Below are 11,189 nucleotides of genomic sequence, written 5' to 3' on the forward strand. Positions count from 1 at the left end.
ATTTTTTTTGGGGGAGGGGGGGGGAATGGGTGGGTGTGGTGGGTGGGTGATTATTTTGATGATGGGGATGGTCAAACAGTACTGATTAACATGGAGGATGAATTTGTTGACGTCTTAATCATGCCACTAAAACTTCATGGTAGATGACAAGATTGTACCCTGCACGTTGTTGTTCAGATTTAGGGAGGGTTCATTGTATTTTTTAGTTTTAGAGTATTATTTTGAAGGTTTTGAGTTACAATTTAGTTAGTGACCATTATGGTATTGATGGGCATGACCTTCCAATTTAGGGTTTATTTTCAAACCTATAAATAGTCTTAAGACACGAGTTTGTTCTTTTGCATTTCTTGTGTTTAGATTTGCATGCTAGAGTCATTTAAGTAGCCTTGACCAAGCTATCCAATGGATTGATTCGATTCTTGAGTTGAGAAATAAGTTTTTTTTACTCTTGATATTGACCATCAAAGTAAATCCGTTCTATCTTCTTCCTTGGGATGAAATCATCTTGATTTGGTGATTTTAGCATTTGTGATCTATCCAAGGATTAGCCTTAAGTTAGGAGGTATTTGTGTTATTCATGAGTTAATGTCCAATTTGAGAACGAATGATATCTATTACTCAAAGTTGAGGGGTGTATTGAAGAATATTTGTGTAATCTCATTAAATAAGAGTAGTTGACCTCCTTAATTTATCACTTAACATCTAGGGATTTATTTAGATTGATTGTTACCTATTATCCTAGGATTTAGTTAGATTACCTAGTATCTAGGGATTTATTTAAATTACTAGTATCTAGGGATTGAATGTGTTTTTGGACTCCCTCAACAAAGCATCTAGTTTCGAAGTGAAACTAGTTGCAGCAAGGTTGTAAATTGAGAAGGACTCTGTATGGACTAAAATAATCACCAAGGGTGTGGTTTGAAAGATTCACAAAAGTAATGAAAGATTGGGTATAAGCAAAGTAAGAGACCATACTCTCTTCATCAAGCACTCAGAATCAAAAGGAGTTATTGTGCTTCTAATGTATGTAGATGACATCATAGTCACTCAATATAATAAAGAAGAAAAAATTGAACTTATAAGGAAATTGATGAAAGAATTTAAATCAAAGAACTTTCTAGTACCAGGTACTGAAGTAGCATACTCAATTTAGGGCATTTTCATATCACGATAGAAATATGCAATAAATTTTTTGATGGAAACAGAGAAAAGTGGAGGTAAACCTGTTGTAACGCCAATGAATCCACATCAGAAATTGGGGGAGTCAAAATAGGAACCTTCGGTGAACAGAGAAATGTAACAGAGGCTAGTTGGGAGACATATACTCGACCAGGCATAACCTCTGTCATTAGCCAATTCATGATTCCTAGCCTTAATTTAAAAGATATTTGTGGAAGGATTGACCTTAGTTATATATGTGTAGTTCCTAGTCTTAAGTTGGGAGATATAAGTGTAATCCCATTAAATAAAAGAAATAGTTAACCTCCCTAATTTATCTGTATTGTTACCTAGTATCTAGAGGTTTATTTAGATTTATTGTTACTTAATATTTAGGATAAAAAGGGGCATGCACCTCTCTAAAAAATAGTAAGGAAAAGTAGCAAGATAATTCAGACTTGCCACACATTTTGATTTACATAACAATATTGAAAATCTGTATCCAATATTGTGGTCAGTTATTGCAGGCAACTTTCTGTAAGTTCATGTTATATGTTTGATGTACCATTAATCCATAATGATCTGCCTGTTTCTGCTGGCAGGGTTCTGGTAAGACATTATTAGCAAGAGCTGCAGCCAAATTCCTTCAGGAATACGATGAAATTTTAGCGCATGTGTATGTATTATTATTATTATTTTTTTCTCTCTCGTTCAGAGCATGGTTTTAATATTGTCTATTGATTTCATTCTACAATCAATTTTTCATTGTAATTTCTACGTTCAGATTGTTTCTTCTTGGGGAAAAAGTTATGATGCTACATCTATTTCAATTGTTAGGGTTAGAGGGCCATTTCTATTTTGGCATAAAGATAATTAAAGAAAGGATCTAATAAAATGGTGTTTTACAATTGTTTGTCTATCTAAGGAAAATGGCTAGAGTCTGGAGGTGAAATGAACCATTGTGATGTTGGTAGGTTTAACAAAATAATATTTTATGATTTTTCGTCTATCCAAGGAAAATGGGTAGAGATAAAAGGAACTAGTGTGATGCTGGAAGGCTGAATTAGGTATGGGATGGACTGTGCGCTTCCTTTAACTCTCTCCCTCAAGCATGGTGATATGTTTTATTAGACTAATTTTAGAATTGAGGTTTTCAAACTTGACTCGGTAGATCCTTCATGAGTACGTCTGCAAAATGGAGTCTTGAAAGGAGTATAAGAGTGATGGTTTTATTTAATCAAATAATCGTTTCAGTCTTCTTTTCTTTGATTACTTTTCAAGGGGTAGGTTAAGCTTTCTTTACGTGCAAAGCCAACTCTTTAACTTGTAGTTGCATTGAATTTGCACTCCTTCCTTCATGCTATACACATTCAGTTGTTGCCTATACTTTGATCAGCTGACTGATATATTGAGGAATGAGTTGATCACCTTGGCACATGTTGTGAAGGATGCCTTCATTCTCAAATTATTATATTTTGTTTCTCGAAATTAGAGAGTATCACGTGCTACACTTAAAGTTTTGTGGGTTCAGGTTGTTTGGCAAAGAAGAAAAGATTTTGTTGATTATAAGTTTAGTAAGCTAGGACACACAGATGAGGGCTGAACGCATTCTAGTATGCAAAAATTAAGGACAGAATAAAACTGAATATTATTTTAAAAGTGTACATGTATCTAAGTAGAGAAAGTTGGCTATGGTTAAGAAAGTTTGGCATGATGCTGGAAGACTGAAGGGCTTGGACGAGACTATAACCTATAAACAGATTTTTTTTATTATTATTTTATGTACATCAATGCACATTGTGATGCCACCCAAGTGAAACTTCGTATCCTCATCAATCCTTGTTTTTTTTGCAGAGTTTTTGTATGTTGTTCCCGACTTGCTTCTGAAAAAGTCCAGACTATTCGCCAGTCACTATTGAACTATATATCAGAAGCTTTAGATCATGCACCTTCTCTCATTGTTTTTGATGACTTAGACAGTATTATCTTGTCAACATCTGACTCAGAAGGATTTCAGCCATCCACATCGACGTCTGCAATAACAGAGTTTCTCACTGACGTGATAGATGAATATGAGGTAATAATTTTATTGTAGTTTCCATGTTCATTTGTGTGCATGGTAAATACTTTATACTACAGTTTTGCGTATGGTTAAATTTCTTACTTTGTATTAACCCTTCGACGTTTTCTAGATTGTATGAGTAAAGATTCTTCTTTAATCAATCCTTTCTTTTCTTTTACTTTTATTGTAAAGGGGGTTGTGGGAGCATGCTTACTATTTATTTCTCTTGCTATCGTTGAGGAAATTTTGTTTGGTTGTGTAATTTTATGCTGAAAGAAAATAAAAAGTTAGTTTTACGTTTTTTTTTTCTTTTTTTCTTTTTGATTTAGAGAAGTTTTTAGCTAGCTTTTGTTCAAGTCCAGGAGTGTAGTGTTATTTCTGGTACTTTGGGTAATGAACCATCTGGAATCTGAACAATAAAGCAACCAGTATAAGGGCTTGTAATTGTTCAAAAGATACAACCTCAAATACAAGCCTTGTCATTCATCCAAGATGTTATGTCTCGGTTCATGTGGTTTTGTGCTCCTTAATTTAAAATCCATGAGATGTTATTCTTAAGTCTCAGTTTTTTTGCATTTAAATCTTGTAAATAATAACCGTTTTGTGCCACATGTCCAGTGCCAGTAGTTCTACTGTCAAGTTTGGATTATCTATGGTGATTGGTTCGTCATACTTCTTAGAAGCTCCAGTTGCTCCTTAGTCCTTTCTGAACAATTTTTATGGTAGATGTTTCTGTAGGTGCTACATGAGCTTGATTTTCTTGGTTCTTCTTATTCAACATTTGGCCTACGGATCCTGGGAAGTGTCCTTATTGGCCTGTATTACCTGTAGGCATCATTGTATCACAATGGTGACTAGTTTATATATAAAAAAACAGAGAGAAGGCTAATAATTATAAAAAAATTAAATTTATCATCATCCATCAACATAAATTTTTGTATAGTTATATTTATCATAATTGACTATCATAATTTATCCATTTAAGCTGTAATTTAACATGGTATAAGAGCAGGAGGTTTTGTGTTCCCTGAAAAATTGTTTCCTCCCCAATTAATATTGATTTTTACTTGTTGGACCTTTTATAAACTTTTAGTCCCATTTTTAATCCTACAAGAGAGAGAGAGTGTTAGAGTATTGAAATAATTAAATTTACAATAATCGAGTTAAGTTTTTGGGTTGGATGCATAATTTAAGAAATTCGTTTATTTGAAGTTCTGATGGTGTAAATTTGATCATTTTTTTTATTTATGAGAGCAGACTTAATTATGTTGCTGAAGATAAGCCAAATTGTTGCTCTAAAGTTATAATATCAAGTTTATGTTATCATCGTTTTGGTACCTAATTTTCATTGTCAGCATTATTCATTTTCATCACAATTAACAGGAAAGGAGGAAAAGCTCATGTCAGGTTGGTCCTATTGCATTTATAGCTTCTATGCAGGCTCTAGATAAGATACCACAATCATTGAGATCTTCAGGTTTTTCTCTCTCTACAAATCTGCTAACAGAATGCATTGTTCTTGACCAGTTTTACTATCATTTTTTTCCCATTTTCAATCTAGTTTTTTTTCCCTCCAATTGGATCAATCAGGAAGATTTGACTTTCATGTGGAATTACCTGCTCCTGCCGCATCAGAACGAGCTGCTATTCTGAAGCATGAAATACAGAGACGTTCCTTACATTGCTCAGATGTGACCTTACAAGACATTGCCTCAAAATGCGATGGCTATGATGCTTATGATTTAGTACGTAGCTATTTCTCGCATTGTTGTAATTTTTACTTTTACTTTTATAATTGAAATATCAATATGATCAGATCTATTGATGGTACAATTTCATGAAACTGTTTTCCAAATGTTGGACACTTGAGTTTGGCCAAAATTTGAATCTGATGGAGGGAAGACTTGCAAAATTCGAAAACTGAAGGTAAGAGGCCGAGGAAGAACATTTGGTGAAATATTTAGTTTGGCTACTTTGCTTTGTGGTGGAGGATCAAAAAAATGCGAAGCGATTTCTTCCACTTAAAGAATCTGGAAGAAATTGCTGAACTAAAGAAGAATGGTGGAGAGGATATGCAACCTGAATGCATGAGTGAAGTTTCAGGAGTGAAAGCACAAGGAAAGAAAGAAAAAGAAAACTAGAAAGGTAGGAGAGGAATACGAAGGGCCATGGAAGAAGTTGATGAAATTTTAGAATGGGAATTTGGAAGGCCAGAACTGATTAAAATTTTATTAACTACTTCATACAAGTGGATGGGTGAGTGGGACATGTGGCCTTTGGACCTTGTTACAAATTGCTAGCAAAAGAGGGAAGTGGGAACATTGCATGAACAGCCTTGGAGAAGGAAATTTCATTATTACTTTGACATATTTTTAACACTTGTTCAGTTCTTCTTTATTTATTTTGAGGTTAGTTAATGTTTTATTCGCATTAATAAGAATACTTGGCTACTTTTTTTCTTCTATGTGCTAAATTTTGGCTGTATATTTGATTATCCATATCGATATATATGTGTTAGTTAAAAACTGAAACTTACAATACACGATGCACACAAAGTTCAATTTCGATACACGTTCCGTTTCACGAGTCAACAATCTTGGATATAGATGCTACTCCCCCCAATTTTTCTCGTAGAGGTTCATCTACAAACATAGAATCATAATAATTCCACTTTTCAGGAAATTTTGGTCGATAGAGCTGTCCATGCTGCCGTTAGCCGTTTTCTGCCATTGAATCTTAACCAGAAGCAAAATCCCACTTTAATTGAAAATGATTTTTCTCTGGCAATGAATGAGTTTGTTCCGGCTTCAATGCGCGATATTACTAAACCATCTGCAGAAGGTGGTCGCTCTGGCTGGGATGATGTTGGTGGTTTAGTAGAAGTTAAGAATTCTATCAAAGAGGTATGTGCTTTATTTTGGCCTCTTGAACTCTAGCATTGATGAATTTGGATTACTTTGAAGCCTTTTATGTTTTCGTTGGTGATACATGGACTTTAGGCTTTGAAATTTAGATATTTTTGTTCTTACCATTTTTCTTTTTTGTCGACCAATTAGAATGCCTTTCCGTAACTCTTGAGTATGTTCTTTTTGTCTTTTTGTACTTTTCTCTCATCAACGGAAACTGCTGTTTCGTTTGCGAATGAGATAGCTGTAAGTATCAACTTATAATCCCATTCAGCTTGATTAAATAGAAACATGTGGAAATAACACTTTGTGAAGGAGGCTAATGAAGATCTAGTGGATTCTTTTAACGTTTTTGTACTTTTAAGGTATCTCAGGCATATTTTACATTATGTTGATCACAAGTTTTTCGTTATTTGCTTTGAGTTAGTTTGGCGTCTCTTTAAAAATTTTGATAGCATACCCTTTATGAAATGAAATATATAATTTTCATTATGTTGTCTTAAATAGTTCAAATGTTATTTCCTACAACTGTACCTTTAGAAGAGAATTCTGCTGGTGCATCTTACGTAATCAAGTCTTTCCTTTTGTTCCCGTTCACTTCCTTCATTACGTTAAAGCTTTCTGTTTTTAATATTTTTGCTTCACATTTATTTATTAGATGCTTGTATTGCCTTCAAAATTTTCCTATATCTTTGCGCAGATGCTTGTATTTCCTTCAAAGTTCCCGAACATCTTTGCTCAAGCCCCTTTAAGGCTACGGTCAAATGTTCTCCTATATGGACCTCCTGGTTGTGGCAAAACCCACATAGTTGGTGCTGCTGCTGCTGCTTGTTCATTGCGATTTATATCAGTCAAAGGGCCGGAACTTTTAAACAAATACATTGGTGCTTCTGAGCAAGCTGTGAGAGACTGACTAACCTTTTTTTGCCACTTTTTAAAATATTAAGTGCATCTAATATGATCGTTCAACTGTTGACTAGCATTATGTTTGCTTGGTTTCTTAATACATTCAAATTGATGCCAATTATCTGAGAATAACTTGTTTGTAGATCGTATGAAGTTTTTAACTTTTTATTGACCACTCTAGTGCTTATAATTTTATGGATTGGCTTGTTAGCTGAAACTCTTTATGTGCTAAACCTTCTCTTTCATCTCAATTTAAGAATTGATTGACAAGCACTAATTTTGATACCTGTGCCCCTTGGTTAAGAACACAGGCTTTTTACTCTGGGAATCTAGAATTTAGTTGAAAATAATAGCTGAGATACTGTTCCCTTCAATTCCCTCTTATGGGTATCTTGGAAGATCAAATATAATGGATCATTTTGCTCAGAAACTCAATTTTTGGTTTCAGGTTCGTGATATTTTCACTAAAGCAACTGCAGCAGCACCTTGCATTCTTTTCTTTGATGAGTTTGATTCAATTGCCCCAAAGAGAGGGCACGATAATACTGGAGTCACCGATCGTGTAGTCAATCAAGTGGGTATCCAACTTCCTTGACCCCACCCTGTATTGCATTAGGATTCAATTGTTTTGACTATTCTATTTTTCTGCTTGCCAGTTTCTAACTGAATTGGATGGTGTCGAAGTTCTAACCGGTGTATTTGTTTTTGCTGCAACAAGGTTAGCATCTCTTCGTTTAAACCAGTCGGGCCAACGACAAAAAATAACTAAAATAATTCTGCTTATCTCGTTATTGCTTGCTTTCAATCATACATTATTTGTTTATTATTATTGTTATTCCATTATGCTCAATAATTTTCTAATTTTCAGCTCCCCCATTCCTCGGCTTCTCATTTTCTTCTTAAGTTGCATTTTATGTTTCATTTTAAGCAGTAGACCAGATTTGCTTGATGCCGCACTGCTAAGACCTGGCCGACTGGATCGCCTTCTGTTTTGTGATTTCCCCTCTCCTGTGGAACGGCTAAATATTCTCCAAGTTCTTTCCACAAAGGTTGGTTTGTTAAACTTTAATTGTTTAACTTATTTTTCTGCTGTTACGGCTTACGGATCTAATGTTGCCTGTTGGTTTATCCACATGGGACAAATGTCTATTAATGGCTGAAAAGGTATCAGTTATGCTCATGCTTGAAGTGACCAACGCCAATATGCCCCACCATGTTCTTGTTTCATTTTCCATTCCGTCAAGAACATTTTCGCAGTTTAAAGGAGTAGAAAATTTGATATACGTAGATATAAACAATACACACATACTTTCATGCAATGCGGAGTTAAATTTTTGTCTGTTTATTTATTCTCCATGGCAGAATTTGTGGGGGATAGTTTTAGATGAAAAATAAGCTTTTAGAAATTAGAAACTGGTTGCTAGCTAAATTATTGCTGTAGAACATCCTCCAGATTAAAATATGTTGGACCTAAAAAATTCCCAGATTGTTGGTTGGGTAAAAGCTTAAATTGTCATGAACAATTATGATTACCTTGGCGCGAATAGCATATAAGTCAATTTTCCTTTTGATTGCATCAGTTTTGTTCCTAGATGAATTTAGAAGTTGAATGATCATATTCTTAACAATGATTGATGGATTGAACATACAGCTACCGCTGGCCAGTGATGTTGATTTGGAGCCAGTCGCTTATATGACAGAAGGTTTCAGTGGAGCTGATCTTCAAGCTCTACTCTCAGATGCTCAACTTGCAGCGGTTCATGAGCATCTCGATAGCGCTAACGCTAGTGACCCGACTCAAAAGCCTATCATTACTGATGTGCTATTGAAGGCAACTGCAGGCAAGGCAAGACCATCAGTATCAGATGCTGAGAAGCAAAGACTATACAGCATCTACAGACAGTTCCTGGATTCCAAAAAATCTGTCTCTGCGCAGGTACTTCCCATTTTCCCTTCTCTCTTTCCCTGACAATTTCAAAGTGCTTCCGACCTGATGCTATGCCATTGTAAATAGTTGTGTTAAAAGAGAGAATAGGTTTTAAGTCTTTGTGATCATAGTTCACTTAAGATAATATGGTGAGAGTTTCCCTGACATCTTAGTATAGAAGGGTCAAATAGTTGTCTGCTGAAAAGAGACAAGGTACGTACAAGTTTGCCCAAATACTTCTAATGTTAAAAAAGGAAGTTTCTATATTCAATATCTTGATAGAATGGTCATTGAAATAATAGTAACGGCCGTACACTAAAGGACTTGTGATAGAATGCACAATATTATTGTCTAGGAAAGGTTTGGTTACCCATCCTTTGGTTAGGAAAATAATGATGAAGGTGATAATGGTGACGACTAGGATAATTTTAGGTTTGAATACTCGTCTAGTATTTCATTTTGATCTTTGTAATTAAAAATGTCATAGTTTGATATGTTTAACTTTGGATAGAAAAATTGTGCGTCGAATTGAAACTTTACGCGACTTATGTTTTAAATATGTTTATTTGATACAATGGAATAGGCGGAATAATTAAGTTTTTCTAATGAAGGTTTAAAAATCGAAGTAAGGTAATTTAGTTTTTTTAACTTGACTTTGGTGTTTTCGATTTTGAAAACATATGTAAAAAATAGATATGAAATATTTGAATATTAGCCAAATTTTAAAAACAAAGTTGTTTAGATTTATTTATTTATTTTGTAGCTTTCAAAACTTGGTTTAAATTTTAGAACGAATCATTATTGAGTTCAACCTTTTAATTTATCATATTGATTGTCTTCAGACTAGAGATGCAAAGGGGAAAAGAGCAACCCTAGCTTAGAGAGGCAACCAGCACTATCACTATATTTTGGCTATCAAACTGGTCTTGTCTTTTAAGTAAGTTTGTTCATTGTTACCATAATTGTTTTAAGATATTATTACTTTACACATGGGGGACAGAATTTGATCTTATGACCAATAAAGTGAGATAATTGTAGATTTTATGTCACTAATAATGTAGTTTACCCTTGGAGGTGTCATTTAATTAAATGCCATTTTTCTTTCTGCCCCTTCAAACGTTTGAACTGATGTGTAAATATATATATATATATATATAAACTAGTTATTAACACAGGATGTTGAATTTTAAAGCCCTCTCTGGATGGTTGTGTTTAATTACAGTTTTCTTGATTTTGGGATTCCCTTTTAGATCTTTCTTTTCCCTTCAATGTCTTGTGAATGTGTTTAAATTCTTGTTTGTTAGAACAGATTTCTCAACCAAAACAAAGCAAATAGCAAAAGTTGGCCACCTACTTCCATGGTCAAAATGAACTCTGGGTCTGCCACTAGTAGCAAGCAGTTTCATCATCCACATCTAATATGTCATTAGTAGGGGTTCCATTTGTCATGTCTCGAGCCCATACCCTTGATTTCTATTTTGAGTTTCGGCCGGAAGGATCAAAGGTTGTTATTTGGTCCAGATTTGATTGGACAGGCTGCTCGAGTATATACCATTCCAATGGGGAAGATAACCTTCCCATTATCGATGGAGAATTCAAATGCTTCGAATTCTTTAGGTCTTGTTTTGTAACCTTGAAGCTTTGAAACCTGTCGAGATTAACTTACAACTTCATTAATCTAAGCTAACTTAAGTTACCACACCTAGTAGATCATTATTGAAAAATGATACCTGTACTGTACAAGCTTTGAAGGTTGTTGGTTGATCATGCTTGTTTATTAAATAATACCTATATGAAATAAAATGTGACTTTTTTAAGACAAAAAAGTAAATTTTATATTAATTAAAATAATTGATTGGTTTGCTCATTTTGTTTGGATGAATTGAATCTTACTAGAATTGCGAATAACACATTTGTTATCATATGCATGACGTAATTTTTTTATGCGAAAACACTCATTTAAATCGACTTAATAAAATGATGTCATGAACTTATATATTTAAAAAATGATTTTAAAACAATACAAAAGAAATATTCAAAGTATATTAAAATAAACCAAGGAAAATATTAAAAGAACATTGTCCTATACTAACCTAAGACCTACGAAATTTAATGCAACTACCATGTGCAAGTTCTATGGTCTTTGATGCGATATAGCCGTCAACTATACATGAGTGTCTTGTTTTTACCTGAAATGTGAAAGTAACATATTTCATGAAATACTCAATAA

At 34.1% G+C, this 11,189-nt stretch overlaps 1 protein-coding gene across 3 annotated transcripts in view; it reads left to right on the top strand.

The window, feature by feature from the left end:
- The window catches only part of LOC111457058 (peroxisome biogenesis protein 1), a 20,913-nt gene extending 10,751 nt beyond the window's left edge, over window positions 1–10,162 (top strand). For all 3 annotated transcript variants that reach the window (XM_023099184.1, XM_023099185.1, XM_023099186.1), the window contains 11 exons: window positions 1,761–1,834; window positions 3,013–3,235; window positions 4,604–4,697; window positions 4,811–4,965; window positions 5,899–6,123; window positions 6,827–7,027; window positions 7,481–7,606; window positions 7,689–7,750; window positions 7,964–8,081; window positions 8,684–8,968; window positions 9,802–10,162. In XM_023099184.1, the coding sequence (XP_022954952.1) occupies window positions 1,761–1,834; window positions 3,013–3,235; window positions 4,604–4,697; window positions 4,811–4,965; window positions 5,899–6,123; window positions 6,827–7,027; window positions 7,481–7,606; window positions 7,689–7,750; window positions 7,964–8,081; window positions 8,684–8,968; window positions 9,802–9,840 (1,602 nt within the window). In that variant the 3' untranslated portion in view covers window positions 9,841–10,162. The remainder of the gene's footprint in view (window positions 1–1,760; window positions 1,835–3,012; window positions 3,236–4,603; window positions 4,698–4,810; window positions 4,966–5,898; window positions 6,124–6,826; window positions 7,028–7,480; window positions 7,607–7,688; window positions 7,751–7,963; window positions 8,082–8,683; window positions 8,969–9,801) is intronic.
- Window positions 10,163–11,189: the final 1,027 nt, after the last annotated feature.

This window comes from Cucurbita moschata, unplaced genomic scaffold (genome assembly GCF_002738365.1).
Source record: "Cucurbita moschata cultivar Rifu unplaced genomic scaffold, Cmos_1.0 Cmo_Scf00019, whole genome shotgun sequence".
In the NCBI taxonomy this organism is placed as follows: Eukaryota; Viridiplantae; Streptophyta; class Magnoliopsida; order Cucurbitales; family Cucurbitaceae; genus Cucurbita; species Cucurbita moschata.